This window comes from Leptonotus elevatus, chromosome 7 (assembly GCF_054856555.1).
Source record: "Leptonotus elevatus isolate MCC_2025b chromosome 7, RoL_Lele_1.0, whole genome shotgun sequence".
Taxonomy (NCBI): Eukaryota; Metazoa; Chordata; class Actinopteri; order Syngnathiformes; family Syngnathidae; genus Leptonotus; species Leptonotus elevatus.
This window is the reverse complement of record NC_141245.1, coordinates 9,325,020-9,349,592: the sequence shown is the minus strand read 5'-3', so window position 1 is coordinate 9,349,592 and position 24,573 is coordinate 9,325,020. Positions and strand designations below refer to the sequence as shown.

General features: G+C 38.7%; 2 protein-coding genes across 3 annotated transcripts; both read right to left on the bottom strand.

Moving 5' to 3' along the window:
* Nucleotides 1-924: 924 nt before the first annotated feature.
* Nucleotides 925-19,624, bottom strand: porb (P450 (cytochrome) oxidoreductase b). 2 transcript variants are annotated; one of them, XM_086081182.1, is made up of 16 exons: nucleotides 19,476-19,624; nucleotides 16,319-16,499; nucleotides 8,934-8,982; nucleotides 8,053-8,181; nucleotides 7,576-7,728; nucleotides 6,070-6,194; nucleotides 5,790-5,879; nucleotides 5,495-5,593; nucleotides 5,123-5,239; nucleotides 4,907-5,025; nucleotides 4,417-4,598; nucleotides 3,682-3,831; nucleotides 3,338-3,605; nucleotides 2,977-3,122; nucleotides 2,609-2,694; nucleotides 925-2,494 (listed from the first exon to the last, which is right to left on the bottom strand). In XM_086081182.1, exons 2-16 carry the CDS (start codon nucleotides 16,489-16,491, stop codon nucleotides 2,350-2,352), a joined length of 2,031 nt encoding a protein of 676 aa, XP_085937308.1. In that variant the 5' UTR covers nucleotides 16,492-16,499; nucleotides 19,476-19,624; the 3' UTR covers nucleotides 925-2,349. The 2 variants fall into 2 exon arrangements, with proteins under 2 accessions (XP_085937308.1, XP_085937309.1); XM_086081183.1 differs by lacking the exons at nucleotides 16,319-16,499; nucleotides 19,476-19,624 and adding an exon at nucleotides 13,128-13,535.
* Nucleotides 19,625-21,161: 1,537 nt separating this feature from the next.
* Nucleotides 21,162-24,000, bottom strand: tmem120ab (transmembrane protein 120Ab). The gene is made up of 12 exons (XM_086080385.1): nucleotides 23,873-24,000; nucleotides 23,682-23,800; nucleotides 23,450-23,557; nucleotides 23,259-23,318; nucleotides 23,073-23,168; nucleotides 22,903-22,992; nucleotides 22,750-22,815; nucleotides 22,576-22,637; nucleotides 22,402-22,494; nucleotides 22,241-22,305; nucleotides 21,960-22,028; nucleotides 21,162-21,631 (listed from the first exon to the last, which is right to left on the bottom strand). The coding sequence occupies exons 1-12, from the start codon at nucleotides 23,939-23,941 to the stop codon at nucleotides 21,518-21,520; spliced, it is 1,011 nt and encodes a 336-aa protein (XP_085936511.1). The 5' UTR covers nucleotides 23,942-24,000; the 3' UTR covers nucleotides 21,162-21,517.
* Between the last annotated feature and the right edge of the window lie 573 nt (nucleotides 24,001-24,573).

The window sequence follows — 24,573 nt, the reverse complement described above, 5'->3', positions numbered from 1 at the left end:
AGAGGTGCTCCGGGCATGTCCCACCAGCGGGAGGCCCCGGGTTTGGCCCTTGACACGCTGGAGAGACTATGTCTCTCGTCTGGTTTGGGAACGCTTTGAGATCTCGCCGGAGGAGCTGGTTGAAATGACTGGGAAGAGGGAAGTCTGGGCTTCTCTGTTTAAGATGACCCGACCCTGGATAAGAGGTAGAAAATGGATGGATGGATATTTTTCAAACACTAAAGATGCAAGACAATGTGCTTTGTAGTCAATGGAAAACACGCACACACACGCACACGCGCACAGCACTTATTGAGTGTAGAGACATGACATGGAGACAGGATCCAGGTGAGGGAAAACAATCTGTGGGAGCTATCCGAATCAGATGTGCAGCAGCCAGCCCTCAACCTTGATTTCCCCCCGTGAAGTTAAACGGACTTCCGACTTCCACATGTCAGCGTCGTTTCTGGCCACTGATGGCCGCGTTCCAACACTCACTTCTTCTTTTTTTTAGGTACATGTCAATATGAAATGTTACCAATGCAATATGAAAAATGAATTATTAGAAAATCTGAACATGAAATTGCAATATGAAAAACTCCCTATTCAGACCCCAGTATCAACAGTATCTCTGGGAACATTCTTCATTAGCGTAAGTATGAGAAACACTATTCAGCCACCTTCTACAGGCAATGTACTGGTCGCCAGCAGTGCACTTACATAAATAAATAAAAATCTTCATATGTCTTCCAGTGTAAGATTTTGACCAAACCTACCACATTTAGATTTATATATCAAGTTGTGTAGCAAATTAGTGTATCGCACCCTATTTGCATGAGTACATTTTAACACCTTTCACTTCTCTAAAAGTAATTACGTTTGTTAATACATTTTAAAAATCCGTTTTAAAATTTAACAGTTAAATTGCAATTAAGAAATCAAGCACACAAATTATTCATTTTATTATTAATTTACATATAAAAAATTGTGAGCCTTGCGATCAGACAATTTCAGCATAAAGAGGAATGGACAAAAGCGACATGTACATGAAACATCCAGAAGGAAGAATAAAAATAGCTAAAGTGATGTTGACTAATCCAATATGTAAGGCAGTGTTTAAAAGGCACAGGCTGCACTCTAGCTGGCTGGTAGAATGGCAACACTTGTTTACTCTCCAAATCCATGATTCATGTAAAATTAGTAGGGAAAATGCAGAGCAGGGACAGATAAAAAATTTTTTCTCTATTGTGGTAAATAAGCGACTGGACAATATTTACATCAGTTGCATCAAAATGTACAGCCAGCTGTGACAAATCACTTTGTTTTTCAGTCAAATGCATAAAAAAACATCCAGGAGGCCAGACACTGTTACAGGTCAGATTTTTAAATGCTATAACAATTATTATCATTGCACCTACACATTTTCATTGAGAGAAAAAAACTGCATGCTTGTATGAAATAAAATACAGTAAAGAATCCCCTTTGCATCACCTACCTGCATCTCAAGTGAATTACTGATTAAACCAAGCAGTAAAAGTCCCTTGTCAAGCATAAAACTGAACATTACATCATTCTTTGATGTCAGTTAATTACAAATATTTCCCTCAAAACTTCATATTTTCTAACATATTTTAGGCAACTCGTGTATGTATACAGTTGGCTCCTGCATAATCTGTTATTCTCCCCCAGTATTTACCCCCCCCCCCCCCACCGTATTCCCACCATTTCTCCGTATATCACATATATCGGATGTTCGTTTTTTTTTTTTTAGGTGAAACAATATCTCTTCCCCAATGCATTTCAATGGATGTCAATTATACACGTCAGCCCCACGAATGGCCGGGGTCGACTGTAGTGCTTATGTTAGCACTCTTTTAAGAGTGTTTACAATAAAAACTGTATGACTTTGCTAATTCACTCACTAAAAAATGCATAATCAACAAAATAACATAAAAAATGCCGGTAATTTGATTTGCTTCTTGTCATTCCTATTTAATGTTTAAAGAGAAAAAAAAATCCAGGGCCATATCGCTTTACTTACACCTTGTTACAGCCACAGCAGCAAATTTAACAGCACAGGGGACCTGCACACTGCTGAAGGATGAAGGGCAAGAGCTGGTGATCCAGTTCGAGACAACATTTCATAAATGAATAGTAGAATAAAGCTGTGCAATGGGTTTACTAAATAACCTGCAGAGGTAGGGCTTCCACCTGTAGCTTCATGAACCAGAATGAAAATAAAAGAATGTTAAATATTTTCAAATTCAGTCACAATAAAATACCATCTAAACAAACAAACGAAAAAAACACAGATGCCACAAATTAAAAACAGCCGCTTGAGTCGTGAGATTAAGGCCGGGTTTGAGGGTTTTAACTCCACACGTCTTGTGAGTAGCGTCCCTTGGTCATCAGTTTCTTGATGTAGTCTGTGGCTTGAGTGCGTGTCATGCCTTCAAGCTCTTCTGCTATCTCATAAAAGGCCATCTGCACATCCTTTGCCATGTTCCTTGCATCACTATAAATCAAGACACACCTGGTTAGACTTGCATGTTTCCATGTGTCCAACAACAAGGAGATAGCAGTGTAATGGAATTATTCAGACTATAAACCAACAATGAATAAAGCATACCCGCAAATGTAGATATGGGCATTTTCTGAGTGAATGAACTTCCAGATGTCCTCTTTATTTTTCTTCATGAGGTGTTGCACATAAACCTTGCATGCAGGAAAAAAAATAAGAAAACCTTGTATTGGTTGCATAAATCAAAAGAGAAGGTTTGAATACACAAACTATAGCATAGAGTATGTTAAATACACAAACACAAAAATAAACCACAATATATTTTCACTATTTAGCTGGCATATATCCTTACATCTTGTGAGCGGTTTACACAAACCAGTGCAAGTCAGAATACAATCTGATGAGAGTCGGTTTGTTTTGTAGTCATTTGAGGTAAATTTTACACAAGCAAGCAATAGGATAGTCTCAGATTCTACCTTTTGCTCCTGGTCTCGGGAGAAGGCGACATTAAGCCGTGTTAGGACTTCATTCTTCTCAGCCTCTTCTAACTCCTCTTGGTAGAGATAATCTTCATTCTTATGTCTGCAGCCATAGAACAACACTGTCGGTCCAACCTCCTTGCCTGTACACAGACAGCAGAGGCAAAACATCAACAATAGCCACTGAGTCTACAACATGTGTCACTAGTTTATCCACAGGTACACCTAATTATAATAATAATAATTATACATTTCAATAAACACTGATTTGAATCACGATATCTATACACTGGGGAGTATTATTTATTATTTTGTCTGCTTTTTTGTATTCTTATTATTCATTTACATCTATAAATACCTTGCTGTTTGAGCCAGCCCCTCTCCTGGATGAATCCCATGAAGGGAGCGATTCCTGTCCCAGGGCCAACCATGATCACCGGGACGCTGGCCTTGAAGGGTAGGCGGAACTGAGACTTGCGAATATACATGGGAACGGTAGATTTGTGGCCATTGTCAGTGACCAGTTTGTTCTTCAGCCAGTTAGTGGCCACTCCCTTGTTGATGCGGTTGGTCTTGGTCTTGTACTCGACCACAACGGCACAGATGTGGATGCTGTTCGGATGAACCTGAGCAACAAAGACGATACAATTTTTGTATCCAAATAAAGTGCTGAATTCATTCTGTTATCGATGAGAGACGTACTTTAGAGGAGGAGGCTATGGAGTAATAGCGAGCTTGGAGACGAGGCAGCAGCTCACACAAGTGGTCAATGGGGGGTCTTAATGAGGGCATGTCCTCCAGAATGGCAAGAATGTTTCTGCAGGGCTCCAACACCCAACTGTGGTAGAGCGCCTAAAGAGAAGAAGAAACACAAAAAGACGCTAAATACTATTGCCCTGGGGATAAAACCCACATATGTCAAGTTTACTACAATTACTTGAGTGGAATAACTTTGTTGCACTTGACATGCAATACATACATTTCATGCCAAAAATACACTCAGCAGTTTTCTGCCATTGCAAATGTATGAGGCAATATATTTTCTGCAATGGTTAGCATTGTTGCACCACAGCAAAAAAGGTTCTGGGTTCAAATCTGTATCAGTTCTAGCCTTTTTTGGTTGGGCTTTACATGTTCCCGCTGTGATTGAGTGGGCTCTCTTGCAGTAAGTAGTCCAGTTTCTTTCCATATTCCAAAAATATGTACAATATGTTATTTCACTGACGACTCTACATTGTACAATATGTAGCATGTACTGCATTTAGTTATTTAATGGCAACTCATGCAATGACAATAGATCAATCTTATACGATTACATTTTCAAGTATGAGGTAAATAAGGCAATTTATTTATGTCAATCTCCACCTGTTATCGCTGAACATTTTAAATGCATCACATACATTTTCACCTTAAACAACACCACACACACACGCTGACCTTGCCCTGAGGGGAGGAGGAGGCCATCTTGCGCATATTCTCCTGTTCTTTGGGTTCTGAAGCATACTGCGCCATCTCATAGAGTACGTTGGTGCGAGGAGGGTGTGTGATGTCGAGGTAGTGAGTCAGAGCTGTGCGGTACGTTGTGGGGCAGGGGAACGGGTGCTTCTTATTGGACTCCTCTGAAAAATTAACAACGGATATGTATACATTAGTTACCTCGCAGACGAGACATGTATGCACGTTTTTATATTGTGTTAAAAATGTGCAAATGGAGTCACTCCCTATCAGCTCAGCCTAAATAACTCTGGTATTAATCAATCATTGCTCATTCAGCAGTAATTATTATAGCTTTCATAACCAATAACACACAAATGCAGCAATCATAAAGGAGCTGATTATATAAGTGCAGATATCAGGGCAAAATTTCATGACGGATTGGAGGGGCCAGCTGTTTAATTCAAAGCACTTTGCGCTTTCAATGCCATACCATCAAGGTTGTTCAGAGAGATAACCACATCAAGGTCCACACCAAGGACTTGTCCCAACTTATTGACTAATGCTGCATCGTTAGTAGGAAAAACAGCCACATGGTCTCCTGACTCATATCTGCAATCACAGAATAACACAAGTTAGACTTTGGCCAGATAGATGAAAAGCACTCTCACAATTGTATTAGCTTCAACCCGTGGAGCCCAATACTCACCTAATCTTGGAGCCTGAAATGTCTAATTCAAGGTGCATCAGATGCCTCTGACCACCTTTGTTGAGTTTACGGTTGACAGTGACTGGGGCCAAAAAGGGATTTTTAGAATCATAAGGCCTGTAAATCAGAGTACATAACTTTAACCCGATACTGTAATACTAAAGAATATCTAAAATCATTGTAACATTTTTTTTCTTGGTTTAGTCTGTACATACAACACATTTTACACACTATAAGTATCATCTATACAAAATTTTATATAGTAAATTGCAGAGTGCAAAAATGAAAAACAATGTCCACTAGGAGGCAGCAAGCCTTTAATGACCTACAGTAAACTTCGCTGCAGGCAGATATCTCTGTTACAGTACTTACGGCTTCTGGACCTCAAAACCCTTCAGACGGCCAATCTCTCCCGTGAACACTTTATTCATGTTGATGTCAGTGTGCTCCTTCAACTCATACTGCCGTATGCTATGTGACCAAACAGTACTTTATGTTAGTTTACATAAACTTGAATTACACTTCATAATTTACAAAAGCATCATGCACACAATGAATCAAAATAGCTTGTTGTGTAACATTATGCAGTACGATTTTTTTTTTTACCCGTCTAGTCAAATCAAAAGAAAAGGAACAATATAAAACATTACAAAGACTATACATGCACCTTGAGTCATCTCCTAAGGCTTCCACGCCAAAGTGTTCACAGACAGCTGGCCAAAACTGTTCCCGCCACGAGACGAAGTCCTCTTCCAAACTGAGAGAAAAACAAAGAAATATAAGGTAAGAGGTCAAAAAGAAGTGAGATATTTACAGTCAAAAATATTTTAACCGTTCAGATCACTGAAATATGTTGCTCTTATCTGATGAGAAATGACTGTAGTTATTTCTGACATCTAATCTTTAACACCATCGGAAATGGCAAGGTATTTTTTTTCCTCACTTACTTGCCATCATCATCCCCTAAACCGAGGTCATAGATGCGTTTGGCCCCGAGTTCCTCCAACCTTTTGTCCACGTATTTCCCCATGGCGTTGTAATGCTCATATGTCTTGTTGCCCAAAGAAAATACCTGTAGGCAAAGAATTCTGATCAGGCATGTCCAACATGATGTTAATGGAGCCAGCTACTTATATTTGCAGCTGTGGACATTTCATCTGAAGTGCATCATGTGGTATTGAAATTGGTTCCTTTGCATGCCATTACCTAGATCTCTCTCTCTCTCTTTTATTAAACTACACCATACATAATAGTGTTGCTATGAAAAAGGTATATTTCTCATTAAAATGGAAATTTTTGTATGTTATTTCAAATAATGAATGAAAAGATCAATTATGCACTTGGACAGGAAATGCAAATAAATGTATGAACGCTCATATACACTATGCCCGTGAATATTCTTAGTCATTTCTTTCATAGGCCACTGAATTGATCGCAACTAGACTGTTGTGGTGGTCTTAACAGAGGTTTCGCTTCTCAACTGAGCAGGCTCAATCAGTTCATAAATCAGCCTCGATGGGACTGTCTTAGCTAGTGATAATGCTGGTATAATACATTTGGTGAATAACTCGTATTTTCTAATATCTAAAGCTTGAATCACAAGGTATTCAATCTGCAGTGAACAAACTTTCAACTGTTGGACATTCGAAAAATACAAACAATTGTTATATTAGTTGTGTTGAGCTATTTATATGGTTCTTGTTCTGATGGTTGATTAGCAAACTAAGTTTGAAACGTTTTCAATGGATGTTGAAAAATTTAAGAAACAATTAATTTTTTGCACAAGTCTTCAAAGGTGTTAACGGTGCCTGTTCACAGTATGATCCTCTGAGACATGGATAAAACATTTATGGCCCTCGTGATCAAAGCTGCCAGTTTCTGATGCAGATCAACTTATAAATACTGTTCTCACAAACAGCAACAACAACGTTCTTGTTCAAATGGCTGCCTGAAATGGATAACTTACATTGATGAACAACTTTAAAGCTTTAAAAGTAGTGACTTCAATACGAAATGTAGAAGGGATGTGCAATTATGGCCAATAAAATCTCATGTACTGCTATAAAGATGACAAATGTCAAAACATTTGAAAATTAACAGTAACGCCAGGTCCCAAAAAATCATTGCGGTTGCAAAGCGACTATAAATCCAATGTATCCCGCTCAATGGCCTAAAAATAATTGTCAGCACTCAGTAGGAAATTGTTTGAATTCTTCACAAACAAGAGCAACCCTCGAGACAGACAGAAACAATGGTAGCAACATTCAGCAGCTTCAGAGTTGGGCAAACTTTACGTGGCACTGAATGAACACTTTGACGGTAAATTTCACAACGGTGGGTGACTGCAGACCAAAACTTCAAAATAAAGCTACCTTTAAAACAATATTGGCATGCCATCTCATACTGGCACTATTTATTTGAAATTAATGCAACCGTGCCATCATAAACCTCACCGTGAAGTTCAGCCCAGAGAGGTCTTCATCATCATTTTCCTGCAGCCAGTCATAAAAATCCTGGGCATTATCTGTCGGGTCTCCTTCTCCATAGGTGGCCATGCAGAATATGGCTAGCGAGTTTTGGATCTCAGACAAACGAGACAATTCACCCTGAAGAATATGACAGAGGCAGACAGCAGTGAATAACAAAAGTTTGCAATTTCTAGATATGTAAATGTGGTGGTGCACATTGTTCCTGGAAATGTCTGAGGTCACTATAGTGCTTACAATTTATTGTGTTATTGAAATAGCACACACTCGCTCGAATCAACAAAAAACTTGACTGAATTGGTATAATTTCTGACATTTGCAATAAATTTGAGTTTTCCCCAGCAGAATCTGATGAAATGGAGGAAAGGAATGACGCAAAAATAAAAAGATGCAAGAAACTAGAAACTCCACATGTATATTGTACACTACACAGTTTTAAGTTACCATCTCATATTCCTCTGGGTCAGCAGCCATTCCTTTCATGCCATAACGCTGAGCGTCTTTGGAGAGTCTGTTGGCAAACTCCTCTGCTGTGCCGGTCTGGGAGCCATAGAACACAATGATGTTCTTTCCCTGAGGGCGACAATGGACAGAAAAACAATTTACACAAACTGAAAAGAAAACTAGTGAAATTGTGATCAAATCTGTACACACGAAGTTGCTATGAGAATTCACAATACAGACCAACAGGGTCTGGGCCAATGTTTTTTTTCCGCTATCACGATTGTATCTGAATTATTTGCAGCAAAACCACATGATTCACACCCTAAATATTTTTAACAATTATCCACAACCGTTCATCCTAACCCAAAGAATGATGCATGTGCCGATCGTAAATGTTATTAAGGACTTAAGTTTACATGTGTCCTGAGACTTATAAAAAAGGAAATACTGTACCAGTTTTTTTAGGTGTGAATATTGTACATATAGGATGCATTAAGAACACAAAGACACGAACACTGAAACCACATTTAAGATGCATGTAACCACATACACAATGACTGGATGGAAGAGAAAAAAAAACATTACTACCAGTGGTATTATGGTAACAATATGTTTATTATATTTGCTGTTATTCATATGAAGCTAAGAAGGCAACCAAAATATTAAAAAAACCTCAGTGCAGTTCCAGACCTCTGCAGACTATAACCACAATAATAAACACATTTTTGGCTTAATATCACTCAGACAGTTTCACTCTCAACTTGAGCTTTATTAACTTTGGAGAGTATTCTCAGACTATACAGGTTTCCTTAGCTGCATTTACAACAATTTTACCAACAGCAACACACTATGGCTGAGTTGTTTGAAATAACAGAACTTACAGTTTTCTTCATTTTCTCGATGAAACTGGTTTCTCTTGTTGGGGGTGCTCTGGAAAAGACAAAATATTTAACTTGTTATGGGAAAGCAGATGGAAAATTAAGATAGGAAAAATAATTTTGCAATCAAGCTTTTATGACATTTAACTTGTACTTCTATTGCATTACAGTGCCACAATGAGTTCAGTGACCTTCTTCTTTTCCTTTCGGCTTTTCCCTTCAGGGGTCGCCACAGCAAATCAGTTGCCTCCAGCGAACCCTGTCCTCTGCATTCTCTGCTCTCACAACAACTACCTTCATGTTCTCTTTAACTACATCCATAAACCTCCTCTTTGGTCTTCTTCTCGACCTCCTGCCTGGCATTTGGAAACTCAGCATCCTTTTGCCAATATACTCACTATCTCTCCTCTGGACATGTCCAAACCATCTCAGTCTGACCTCTTTGGCTTTCTCTCCAAAGCCTCTAACATGTGCTGCCCCTCTGATGTACTCCTGATTCTATCCATCCTGGTCACTCCCAAAGAGAACCTCAGCATCTTCATCTCTGCCACCTTCATCTCTACCTTCTGTCTTTTCCTCAGTGGCACTGTCTCCAGACCAAACAACATTTGTTATAAACCTTTCCTTTCATTTTAGTTGAAGCCCTTCTATCACACATCACACCTGACACTTTTCTCCACCCGTTCCAGCCTGCATGCACACGCTTCATCACTTCTTTTCCACACTCTCCATTGCTCTGGACTGTTGACCCTAAATACTTAAACTCATCCATCTTCTTGGTCTCTTCTCCCTGTAACCTCACTCTTCCACTTGGGTCCCTCCCACTCACACACAAATACTCCGTCTTGCTACGGCTAACCTTCATTCCCCTCCTTTCCAGGGCAAACCTCCACACCTCTAGCTTCTCCTCCACCTGTTCCCTGCTCTCACTGCAGATCACAATGTCATCAGCAAACATCATAGTCCATGGAGATTCCTCTCTAACCTCGTCTGTCATCCTGTCTATTACCATAGCAAACAAGAAGGGGCTCAGAGCCGATCCCTAATGTAGTCCCACCTCCAATTTGAACTCCTCCGTCACACCTACTATAGCACACCTCACCACTGTCTTACAGTCTTTATACATGTCCTGCACCACTTGAACATACATCTCGGTCACTCCAGACTTCTGCATACAAAAACACAGTTCCCCTCTGGGCACCCTGTCATAAGCTTTCTCCAGATCTACAAAGACACAATGCAGCTCCTTCTGACCATCTCTGTGATTCTCTAACAACATCCTCAAAGCAAATACTGCATCTGTGGTACTATTTTTTTGGGGGGGCATAAAACCATACTGCTGCTCACAAATGTTAACCTCTGCCCTCAGTCTAGCTTCAACTACTCTTTTCCATAGAGTCATTGTGTGGCGCATCAGCTTTATTCCTCTGTAGTTGCCACCACTCTGCACGTCTCCCTTGTTCTTAAAATTGGGCACCAGCACACACATCTTCTCACTATCTAAGATCCTGTTGAACAACCCAGTCAGAAATTCTACTGCTACCTCTCTTAGATACTTCCATACCTCCACAGGTATATCATCAGGACCAAGTGCCTTTCCACTCTTCATCAGTTCAGTGACAAAAGAACAAAAATAAATAAATCACATAAATAAAAATGTGTTTCTATTATTTTTAGCACAGCTAACATTTTAGAAGATTATGTGAATAATTACAGTCCTTGTAAATCTCTCATCACTGTAATCTTCATCACATTGTCAATTAAAGCCAGAACAAATTCAAGAGGTGATAAAAGGTTGAACAAATCAAAACAACAGACATGATGACGCGCAACATGTATTATTGCAGAAAAACAGAGTAGCAGCATCAGGGGGGGCCTGAGGAAAAACCTGTAGTTTGGTCTAATAAAATATGCATACTCTGCAGAAAGAAAGAAAAAAAAACTCACATTGCGTGACATCATATCATGCGAGCAATCAGTGTAACTCAGTACACCTGGCAAGTGTATTCTATGTGTTTACTTTGCACTGATGTCTGTTATACCTTTTGCCATTTTCCACAAAGATGACCAACAAAACACCTCAGCTGACTTAATTCTATTCAGTAACCAAATATTTTTGCCGTCTCCTTTGCCTTTTGTCACCAAGACAAAGTCTCAACCGGAAGTTACCGTGATAGTTGGCTATAACCGCCAAGTGGATGAGTGATGCTCATATTTTGCAAGGTTGTTTTGTTAGGTAGTTTTGCTCATTTGCTTGACTAATGCTTAACAGATAAAACAGCACCAATTGAAGATGCAAACCTTTACCTTTTCCTGCTAGTTACTGACTGTTTTACAGCCTTATGATTGTTAAGGTTATGCTAGTAGTTGATTAAATTTTAGACTTTTGTGACAAAGTTAGATGTATCATATGCATCAGTGACTACAAGTATTACCTGTCCACGTTTATCTTTTAGGCTTAGAGTGTTTAATTGGTTTCAACAATCATTTTATTTTGAAGTAATTATTTCTGTCGTCTACTTATACTTTAGAAAATTAACAATAAAAAAATATTACATAATAGATTGCGCACCAAAAAAATGTTTAATGATGGCAACAGTTTAGGCTCTGGAACCAATTACTGAAAATATACAGTTGTGCTTGAAAGTTTTAGGGCTATGTAAACTTATGAGCACATAGTATGGTGAGAAAAAGTCTTTAAGCCCATAAAATCCAAAATACCGTGGCAATTGTTATGATATTTTCAGGGGCTGAAGTGGACATAAGTAAAGATGTGCAGGTGATTTTTGGTGACAAATTGACAATTCATAGCATTTTTGTGTCATTAAGTGACGTTTATCTTTTGTACATTTACAGTTGTGCTCATAAGTTTACATACCCCAGAGGGTATGTAAACTTTCAAGCACAACTGTAATTGATCTCCATGGCAAATGTTGTTAAGCAAGCAGATCAAAGAGAAGTTCGACAAGCACCCAAGAACAAACAAATTGTGGTCATGCATCAAGGTGCCACTGTCATTATTTCACAGTGCATTTATACAGTAACTTATGGTGTCTAAATCCGCTTCACACAAAAGATGATTTAATGCAGTCTGTGCCCAAAATGCTGCAAACAAATTCAATTGTTGAGTGTGAAGGTCCTCGGCCTGGTAGACTGGTTCTCAATGGTCACACAGGTCATGTTCTCCTCTTTCAGTCACATCATTCATGTGCTTTCCTGAGCTATTAGCTTCCCCTTGGGATTTTGGTGCTACACAAATATTTGGGTTGTTTGTGCCACTGTTCAACTCATTCTCCCTTAAAGTCCATCCTATTAATCACAAACAATAATTCATCACAGTGATCATACAATGCTTGTTTATCTGCAAAATGTAGCCTAGCCAGACTACTGTAAACGTAAGAAACCAATTAGAATTCAAGCATGAGAATCTGATGCCAAACACGCCATAAAACAGGCTCCTGTGGTTAACACTTGTACTCTGGAGCGAAGATAACTCCAGATGGAAATCGAAAAGCAGACGTTTGCCCTCAAGCTCAAGCATTCCTGTCAGATCTAATAGAGAGTTGAAGAACATAATCAGATGGTCTTGGAAATGTCTGCATCATAAGCAACAAACCTGAGCACATGAAAAATACATCGAATTCTCAGGAGAAAGTCATAATGTATGAAAAGCAGAGTTTCTGTGCAGTAGCCATCTCAAATATTGTGCTTCCAAGCCCTCCTCTCTTTTCCTTGACATTCTTGTGTCTCTCTGTCACAAAATGAAATGGAAATGCGCCCCTCCCCCCACACGTGAAACTTACAGGATGGTTAAAAGTTAATTGTCCGATGTATAATTACCGAATGCACTTTCAAACAGTATGAGCCAGTTTTGTGTTTTAAGTAAAACAAGCTCATTGACCCATGCAGCTTGACAGTGTCAAGCTTGCGTACACAACGTTTTCTATTTCTTTTTTTTTTAGGTGACTCATTACTGATGGCAACTGAACAGTGCAATTATTGGTTTAAAAAACATTTGATCATTATCTCAAATAACGTTGCAAACACTGGGTCGCGTTTGAAACCAGCAGATTAAGAATTCACATCCTGATCTTTCATTAAAGAGCACCACAAACTACCCGGAGTCCAAAACTAAGCATCATTTGGTAACAGTTAACGTGCATATATGATAGGGAGACAAGCAAACAGGTTACTGACCTCTCGGCAGCATCTCTCCTGTCTTCTGGCAGGGAGAAAACACAGCCCATGGCATGTAGCCCTGTAGCTCAGCACAGCCACTATCACCGCTGGCTAGGCAACGCCACACCGTGAACCGCCACACTCCGTCTCAATAGCAGGATGTCAACACTCCACAGCCACAAGCAGACAAAAACAACCACAGTCCAGAAAGACACTTTTTTTTTTTTAAAAAAGTGGTCTGCTTTCACCTCAGTGGCTCCAGCGTTATCTGAATTCAACCTCTTCCTGTGCTGCTCCGTGAATCCAGTCTGTTTCTCATATTCGCTCTCAGACACACGCACACTGCAGCCCTGTCAGTGTCTGGACACAATGGTGGGAAACTGACTTTCCCATAAAATGTAGCAGAGCTGCAGACCCACACTTTTGACTCACACCAGCACACACTGAAGCACTCTGGGGCTGAAAAGCCTTCCCCCTCAGGCCCGCCCCCTTTTCCTCTTCGGCCTGAAAGGTGTTAGGCACGAAAAAGTCTACAAGATCCATTCTAAGGATTTGACTAGTCCACTAACCAAAGCCACTCCTCCGTGGACCACTAAAAGCGGGGAAAGAGCTGAATGGTAGGTTTTTGTCCCCCCCGCCCCCACATCACTGGAGGAGAGAGGTGAATGCCATTGCTATGGCAACCTCATTTATCATAAAAGGATTCCATTTGTGACAAGGGCCAATGGCAGAGGAGCTCATCTAACGCACATACACAAAAGGGAGAGGGGAAAGGTTGGGGGGGGGGGGAAAGTAACTCCGGGTAAAGAAAGGGTTGCTTGTCTTTTGCCTCAACGTCCACCTTTTGGAAAGACCTCACAAAAGAAGCTTGGCACGCAACTTTCTCATGATTTCAGGGCCAAAAAACAAAAGCACAGAAAATACATGAAGACTACGCCTCCTTAAAAACAGTTAGGTAATCAGCGTACTCTTAAATGGGGGAGAAGACCATCTTTCCGCTTGTTTCATTTTATGCTCCCTTCCTGCATTCCCTCCCCTCACAGATCGACTAAAGTAACAAAATGCTTCCTGATGGTCATTCCTCTGGTGACCAGCCCTCGCACAATAAGACAAGAGCTCACAAACTCAACAGTTCTTTCAGTGACAAAACCTCAACCACTCAGAGAGCATAGTTTTGGGTGGTTAAATAATTTGTGTTGTGGTTGGGGAGGGTCTACAAATGTAGCCAGTTCCCTGAGAGTTCAGTGGAAACAAACCAAGCCTCCATCCCTCGTCTGCTGTGACGTAAGGAGGGAACAACCAAGGGAATGCTTTGACTTGAAGGGGGGGGGGGGGGAGACAAGAAAGATAATGAAAGCTACATGTTGAAAGTTTAAGCTCAAGATGTAAGGACTCCTACTTAAATGTGTCTTTCATGTGTGACAATAATTGATGACACAGAGGGACAATTTCGGTTCCAAAACATTCACAGGCCTAAAGCATTTCAATTTCGATTCTTCCTTCAGGATCAGGAACTGACCACTACAAGCTAGAAATCAATCAATTTTGATACGACTTTCAGATCAGCGAGCTTATATAAGGATTCACTCAAAACTAAGAGGAAAGAATGCTTGAAAATAGTTTTAAAATACCAAATAAGTCTGGAGTACCGCCTAAATTGCCATTTTTCAAAAACTTGGAAGCCCAAATGTCCTTCAATTCTGGAATGACCCTTATACAGAATTAATTACAAAATGTTGGAGCATGATGAAATGAGACAACTGGCAAGCTTTGAAATCAAGTGATTTTCTTCCACTTCTTAGTATGTGGTTTTCATCAATTTAATATCTTATAGGAATTCATAAGAGGTCAAGAGTGAAAATATGATTATATGATAGAACTACAAATATGCAGGGGTCAAGTGTAGTTTTTATGTTGTAATATCGCCAATCACCACTAGATGGCATACATGGCTGGTTGCGCTTAACCGTACACTGAGTCTATACTTTCCAATACTAAAACGAGAGTAGGGCTTATAACTTTTTGCGGATTTGGAATGATAAGCAGGACAAACAGTACTGTACATCAATGATATTACAATTTTGAGTGAGTTGATTTTTGTGAATAAGTGCACAAAAATTAGTTCTTGCACTTAATGTTGGTTTCTCATTCAACAGTTTGGTGCCTTTGCACTGAGGAAAAAAAATACTGTATGTAGTAATGTATTTTGATGTTTGCGTCAACGCCTTTGTAGTTGGGTTAGGTGAGTGGACATTTTATACATTTAAAAATGTATTATCGAAAATAAAATATATTAAGATAAAAGTAGTAGTACATATTTCACACATATGCTCGTATTTAGCCCATATCCAAAATAGCATTTTTTTCATACATCTAGTTAGTAAGTGTGTGGTCCGATGTGGCCCCCTCCAGCATTTAATTTGTCCATCCCTGATGTAGGATGTTCGTCTGCTCGCCTTAACGGGTGCCTTTCTGATTAAGTGTCCACATAGCACTTTATATTCTATTTGAGGATATACCATACAAACAAATTTGGCGCTCTAATTTGTCCGTGTTGACGACTCACACTGCTCATTTAATTTGTAGGCAAAATATTTCTACACTGGGCCGACTTTTGGCTATGTAAATAGTAATCCTTTTTCCACTTAATTTCTCCTACTTTACCTTGGTTTGGTCCTCACAAAGCGCACTTGCTGCACGTGTATTTACTGTGAATGCTAGTGGCCCCATCTCGCCCCAAAGACTTTAAAGAGGGTTCACTCCGTTCATTCCAATATGGAAGGTACTTCACCCAAACTAAAGTCAGCACCTGTTCCAAAGTTTAGTGTTCACTTCTGAGATGGTTTAAATGCAATAGACATATTTTAAGTACAGTATATGCATGTGTTTATGACAATGAGGATGATTCTTGTCACTTTTTAAAACAATCGTGGCTTGATTTCAGTTGGCACTGTTTGCATAACCAGTTCAATGATCAACCAATCATGAACTGAATGTACAATTCAAAAAGCTTTTTGGATGACATTTTGAGCAGCCTCATCACAATTATGAAACATTAACAAAAATGTAGTGGATGTTCTTTTAAAGAAGAACCACCCCTCCCACCACCCAAAGTAAGACTACGTCATGATATTTCTCTCAAAATGTTTTTTTAAGCATACTTAAAAAAAATTAAAATAAAAAAAATAGATAAAATGAAGGAAACTCACATTGTTACAATCTTCTTAAAATCAGGCAGGGGTTCAGGCTTCTTGCGGGACATGAACCAATAGACGACAAGGCCAACGATCAGAGAGAAGAGGAAGAGGTCAAGGTTGCTGAAAAGAGGCTCGTCCTCGTCAGCCATGGGTTGGGTGGCGCTGTCAGGTTCCATGTCTGCCATCCTCTTTTCTAGAGACAAATAAATTTAAAAACGTTCTGAACAATCTCTTCAATGACAAAATCATTTTAATTGGTCTCATGAATTGTTTTTTGCAAACTAAAAGACAATAACTAATCATTTAACTTTACTGATCATATTATCATTGTTATTTGTACTTCCAGCTTTGAGCATACCTGAATTAATACCAAATATGTTTGATGAGTTGTAAGATGGGGGGCTGCAGTTTCGAGAAGGATATAGTGAATGAAGAGGGATAGTGGCACAGAACCAGTTCAACTGCACTGAGAAATATGATGGTTAACAGATGTGGCTAATGCGTTTACTTTCTCTATACAATGCCAGCTTTTGTGCAAGCATTATTGAACAATTGGTTGGAAAGCAACAGGAATCTCCAGTCCAGCTTCAAGAATAGCATCTCTCTCTCTATTTTTATTTTTTTTTTAAATGGGTGCAAAAGGACTTTGTGCTCTGAGCTCATGTTTCAAGTCTATGGGTGAACATAATGTTGTTTTTTCAAAGACTGTTCCGAGCTATATACACAGTTGGACAGCATAGTACAGGCTAACATGAAAACCACAGGCTTACTTAATCACTTAACCATTTCACTGCATTTGATAAGTAAAGTATAAGTATACTTGTCAATGACATTTTTTTCAACAGGGTTAAGATGGGGAAATAATCATATTATACTCCAACTTTACTGATGCACAACCACCAGTAGATGGCATCATTGCCCCATTTTATACGAAATAAACACATTTGAGAGTCCATGGGAATAATGGCTGAATTTTGTGCACCCTACATTTTTCTACTGTCGATTATAAAAGAACAGGACGAGGCAGAAAGGAGAGAGTCTATTCTGTCATTTGGCAGATTTGGTTTGTATATAATTATTGAACATAATATAATGTGGGTATTGAAAATTTTGAAATTTTCTAAAATAGCTGGTAGTGAATGAGTTAATCGGGCTGTCACAGCAGCAACACACAGATTTATATACATACTGTACACATACATATCGCTGGCATCAGGCTGAAACCTTGTACCTCCAAAATTGTCACTTTTGTTCAAAACCATTAAGCTTTCACACTTGTGGACTGATCAATAGTAGAGATTTGATTTTTGAAAACATTTACCAAATTGTGACATACGGTATGAAGTTTCGGCCCGACTTCGGTAATATATACAGTACTTACACATGTATACATGATACATAAAGCATATATACACATGTATGTATACATACAGTGGGGAACAAAAACAAACGAACTAATAAACATTCAATATTCATTTTCAACAGATAAACGAGGGGATGTGTGGACTAACAAGCTCTATATTTGTATTTGGTACTACTGTTCTCTCAACAGATGCAATGTGACATAACCCAGAATGCAAGCTTATAGCATTTGAGAAACGGTTTTTTGAGTACTTGTAGTCTAGCGTTTTCATGTTTTGATTTCCTATCTCAAGGCCCCTGCACAGGCTGCCGGAGCCACGTCTCACAGAAAAATAAACCCACTATCGTGATTTCAACATGAACAGGATCCCAATGTTCTGCTCTTGCTAACAAAATATTCTTCAATGTGTAGTCCCAAAGTTTGTGTGCACTCACCAACAAATGACAACCTCACATATAACATCCTATGCAGCATGGCACTCACATAATGTCAGTTCATGTGTAGGACAGACATAGCATTAATTCCTATTAAAGATTATCGGCAGAGGTGTCAGCCTTGGAAGAGGTACAATGGTTGAAGAAAGTGAACACACACCTGGTAAAATACCCAACTGAAGCCAGGATAAACCAGTTTTTAGAAGAAGAAAAAAACAATGCAAGTGAAATTAAACTAGGGAACATTTTAATGTTTAGGGGAAGTTAAGTTGAATTGTTATTGATTGATGATCACAACAGCCTGGTATTTGAACAGGGGTGTGTTTACACAAGAACCGGAAAAATACATTTTATAACTAATTTCTCTCACCGTTTGCAGAAACTCCTAATACTGTAGATGACCTTCCAGTTCCCCATGTTACATGTTGCACATTATTTAGAATCTGTTCCATTCTACTCCAAGGTGTTTCCTACTCAAATAGGTTTTACTTGCAGTGTATATGACTGACGTTAAAAGCGCTGAATTAATAGGAGCACTAAATAAATAAAAAGAGCAAAATGTCCAGTTTTGGTCTGAAGGTAATAATTTAGCCCATAGTCTATTCCTACAAAAAAATTGATGAAACTGATGAAAATTTGTGTACTTCTGCTGGCAGATGTGCTCATCTCGAGGTGAAGTAACAATATTCACGAAACAATTTGATGTTTGAAAATAACTTTTGTGATTGAGAAATTTAGTCATTCATAAAAGCAGCTCACAAGGGATGGAGTCACCATCATGTGAAACCTTGGTTTGTTGCTAATTAAAATCCAATGAAAGAGGCTTTAAAAGTCTTGTTGCCATCGGCGTGTTCAACGGAACGATGGATTGGACATACACGTTGTTCATCCACACAAGTCACAATTTCGCAAAGATCAAATACAACATGTGAATGAGTAACTGAATGTGCTGACAAAAGGTTAACACGTTACTCTCAACCACTTTACTTTACATGTACTGAGGTACATGTAAACACAATTTCGACAACTTGCTAGCAGGACTTGATTTTGGCCCCCGTTATTCTCTAAACAAACAAACACTGTATACACGCATTGCCCCTAAAATAACCCGAGTTTTATGAGAAATTACGATTAGCTGCCACATGGCATAAAGTGGTCATCATCGCACACAAAGGTAAAGAAACCCTGACTTTAGCCTCACATTGCGTAACTAGACATAACATTGGTCAGCTACTTTTGGTCCAAAACGGAACATTTACTCTATGTTTTAGGGTTTGTAACGACCGCGTCCTCCCTAAATGTAACTCGATTTAGCTGCCATTCACTCACAACAAAGATAAATCAATACATGTTATCATAACCGCGATCTTACCTTCTCGCCTCTCAAACTCACGTTCACAGTGCTCACAACGCGGAAGGAAACTTTACGCCATGTAGGATGATACCATCTCAGTCCTTACGGCGGGGGTGGCCACGTTGGATAGTCCAAGTAAATACTATAAAATTGCCATTTTCTCCGCTCCTTTTTCGCACTCGAGAATAATATTCTAGCGGTTTGTTAGATACATTTGACTGTGAAATGCATCAAACGTATTCTTTACAATCCGAACACTTTAAAGATGACACGTGTTTCGAAGTAGACACCCCTAGAAAAGCATTACCTAATGTCATTATACTATTGTAACCTACCATGATATATAACTGCTGAGGTATTCGAGAGCAGGGGTCATGGTTATGTAATCTAGTCAATAGAATACGCTGTGTATCCCTGACAAACTAAGAGTGACTCCTCAAAATCGTCCCCCCAATTTTATGTGTTTATATTCATAAGATTTTTTAGGAATGGGCCCGTATGTGATTAATCCCCCTCATTCCCGACTCCCAATCTGAACACCAGTATAAATCTAGCGAAGAAGCCTCACATAACAAATGGAAAAAGTGTAGCGTCAAGCAAAGCGCTCACACTCTGTACAGAGGTACAAATGTAATTCCTGATATGTCAGTAAAATAATAGTACAGATATTTACAACAATTAAAAAAAAAAGAGTTACAGTATTACTGACCAATACTCATTTTGATATATTGGCACATCGAGAGAGAAAAATATGCACACAAATAAATTTCAATCTTTTATTTTATATTTTCATATTTATTTTAATTATTTATTATTCATAGTATTTATATATGTATTTTATTCATGAGTGGTCATTTTCACAAGAAGGGGGAGAGATCATGTTACCATTGGCTAGATTTTTATGCTATCAGAACATCATGAAATTGTACCAGTCAGTATACACATTTTTTTTTTTTTTTAAGGGAAAGTGAGTACAAATTAAGAGTAACAGACATTTTTTTTTTCCAAACCTAAATATAGAACAAAACAAAAAGAACGATGTATTTCAACTCAAGGTGTTAGTTTGTGGAACTGGATTGTAAAACAAAATCATCTAAGCCTATCTGTATTTTTTTTAAATGCATAAAAGCACAATATATATAGCACAAGGACATGCTTTTGACACAACACATATGAATGAATTGCGAATAGCAGACGTCAAACAGTTGTCTTATCTTGCGTTTCAGAATCTGTGATCACTGTTAATGCTCCCCCCCCCCCCTTTTTTTTACATGATGTTCTGTTGCCATCTGCGGAGGTTGAAAAAAAAAAAGAATGACCCCATTTTGACAAATTAAGGAGTAGAAAGTCCAATCTGTTTTAAAATTAATAAAGTACCAGTAAGTAAAAAGTTATAAGAAAAATAAACAATCAAGTACAGATAAAATACAAACAACAATGCAAGGTGTATGTCTTTATTATTTATATACCTCACACAACAAAACAAATTAAAGTACACTCATACATGTAGCCTACTAATATATTTACCTTGAGGAATGTGAAAACCAGAGGTTTACTAAATAATTTATAACATTAGATAAAACGGCAATTCATAAAAAAAATAATTCAAATCTCAAATATTGATCTAAAAAAACAACAACATACAGTGCAATGTTGAACTAATCCAGTGTTTCACAACATTTATAGAACCAAGGTAACAATTTTACATTGCACAAAATCTATTGGCAAACCACTAAACAAGAATTCCACAAAAAAAAAGTATAAATACCTAAATACAAATGATGGGATCGTGTCAATTTACTCACAAATGAAATCTGGCCATGTTGAATTAAACAAAATGGTAATCATCACAGAAAGCCATGATTTATTTTGATGTATGAACGGCACCAGGTGAATAAACAGGTTTATTGTACATTTAAGTGTTCTGATTGTCACTATACAGCTCTGTTAATACACAACAACTTTTAAACAGGTTAAGTTAAAGTGGATAATTTTCAACGGCTCACTAGTGTGCCACAGCACCCTACTTAAGTTTACCTACTAGTACAGAACTGTTTGAATCACAGGATCTTCGTTTTCTGATTCCTCCGCTTTACCTTCTGATGGACCACAGCAAGTGTTGTGAAGAAGTTTCCCATGAACAGAATGAAGAAGCAGAGACTGCACACCAAGACCTGGCATTAATAACAGAATGAAGGTGGATTACTGCTCTGATTGATTCTCACTTTCAGAAACACAGATGATGGAGAGACACGTAGATACTTGTAACTTAAACTTATCACTATCTCAAACCGAAAATATAAACACTTCCGATATGAGACTATCGGATAAAAAATGTTGATTTGGTTTGCTCAAACATTGTAGTGCAATCTGAACAGGCTTTATCTTGAAAAGTAAACTTGGAAATTCTCAACTCAAAATGGTTAACTAAATGCACTGAGTAAGCCATGCCTCTTGAATTGACGAGTCTAAATGTTTAATGAAAGCAATAAGAGGGCTGACCTGCCATTCTTTGCAGTCTGGGAGCTGAGCCATTCTGAAGAGAGAGAGGCTATTGAAGAGCTGCCAGAACTACAACAAAACACGAGTGTCTGTTTTTATGTGTAAAGACAAATGCAACAAACATGTTATAGATCGGATCTTATCACGTAAACATGCAAAATGCTTACATGAATCACGTGCATGTGATTGTGTGTATCATGTCGAAACCATGACAAAGCGTAATTGTTAATGCAAACTCACGCGGGACTTATTTGCGGACGTCCCATTGACAGTATACTCACATGACCGAAAAACAGGAAGGGCAAAAGAAATGTCAGTCCTTTCCACATCCAGGACTGAAATCCCTCTAAGAACAGAAATCAAACATGTACTTCTAAGTTCTAACTATTTGTACAGACAGCATCTTTGTTCGGTGACCATGCTCTGTGTTTGTGAACCTTACCCACGGTCAGATCCATGTTGTGTCTTTCCCCCAGTGCTCTGAGTCTGTATAGACATCCACTCTGATAATAACACTGCAGACACTGAACAAAACCTGCACGTTCATGAGGAGATAATTAGATGACAGTGGAACAAAGATCTGCTTTAACTTACTTTTTCAAAGACTTGACCTTACTTTGATAGAGGGAGTAAGCCAGGAACTGGTTCCTGAAAATCTTGTACAAGTTTCCATCTGGCCTTGAGTGCAGAAGGGAGGACATTTCAACCATACAATGCCAGAAACCTGAGTTAAAATAAAGTCTGTGTGTGTTTCACGTTGGTTGTTAAGGACTTTCCAGTATTTACCCACCATGTCAATATTACACCAGACAAAAAAGCTGAGATGTAATGATGGAAAACCCACCAGCCTTTAATTCTGTAATGTAGGTGACACGTGGTGAATTAACTTCCAAAATATATTTTTTTAAAGTAACATTTCTTCAAAACTATACATAGGGCTGACCTGGAGCCATTGGTAATGAGGATACTTTCCCTGATTGTTAATGTGCAGTAATACCACACCAACAGGAAGTTGAGGATCGCATCAAGAAATCTGAAGCCACGTACAGAAATTAAACACAAATGTTCCATCGATATATGGGATGGAGAGCACTTTTTCCTGGGAAAGCTTACCTGTAGCTCACAAAGAAATAGCACATAAAAGAAAACAGCAGCAAGACGACTGTGAGGTACAGCTTGAACTTCTCATAGTCGTCTTTGTAGGCAAATCTAATAATGAGGATTCAAAATGTTATAAGCAGAAATATCCGTAACCGCACAGGTCCATGTGGACTACAGGAAGTTAATCAGATGCCTTACTTTAAGTGTTTGCTGAGCAAAGTGACATTCACATTTCCAAGAACCAGACTGAGGTATAGCCTGTAATACAAAATCATATTGACCCTGAGAAGATAATCCAATAACATGCTTTTAACTATTTATGATGAGCATGTATTCATCGCTATACTAAATATATTTTTTAGCAAAGTTGACTTATTCTAATTTGTCACCCATTTTTCCTTGGGAGGAAGGCTTCCATTTCGCAGAAAGCATTGGTTTGCATCTTTATTTTCCCTTGTATTTCATCAATGGCGTCTTCTGACAGTCCTTTGCTGCATCTGCTTGATGATAGAAAAACACAACCAGGGTTATCGCTGCGTTTGAGTGTGTTGGTGTGTGCATATTCATGTGCCTGTCTGAAAGTCTCCCTTTTCAGTGAAGGGTGTGTGAGTTGGCAGTTACTTTTTCACAAGCGAGGACAGCTCCTTGAGTCGTGTTTGTTGACGGTAAATGGAGGACAAGCAGTTTTTTTGGAGTTTGGAAATGTCATCCAGCTTTTGTAGGTAGATCCTGTGTGTCTCCTGAATGATAAACAGAACATCAATAACCATAGGAAATAATGTTAGCAGTGTTGACTTTATATGGTTACTTACCTGAGCATGCTGACACTCTTCTTCCAGACATTCCCACTGCTGCAGAACATCTGTTAAGCTTTGCGCCATTTTGTGAGTCGTTTGTTGTTCCCTTGAATTTTCGCTAAAGTATTTGATTTAAATGTCAGTGTAATTATTTGTCCACATTAAATGACTTGGACATGATGTGTGCTGAAGTATTATTCCTCAGGGTGTGTATGTCATTATCACGGATAGTTTATTGCACCCAGTGAACTTTGACTGGTACACATGTTGAAAATTCAGACTTGGACATTGTTCGAAGGAAGTTCTCTCTAGCTCTGTGTGCCATTATCAAACAGCTATAACTGGTGGTTAATCCAGATTAAATCACATAGATAAGGTCTATCGATTGGAACAGTTTTGATTGATCATATATGATTTTTTTTGTTTTTTTTAACATGCAAAAAAAGAAAAAAAGAAAAGGAAAATCAACAGTATGAATATCCCATACAAAAAGCACTGTGTACCACTGGTCCAAAAAGGGATAAGAAGAACATTTAAATGCATTTGCCCAGTTGCCCCTCTGTGAGCAGTCACCTTATCATGGTGAAGGGGATTGTGTGTCCGACTCCCAATGATCCTAGGAGCTAAGTTGCCTAGGACTTTGTTATGCTCCTGGCGGGGTCACCCATGACAAACAGGTCCTAGATAACCGAAGAATAACTGTTTCAGATGATTAC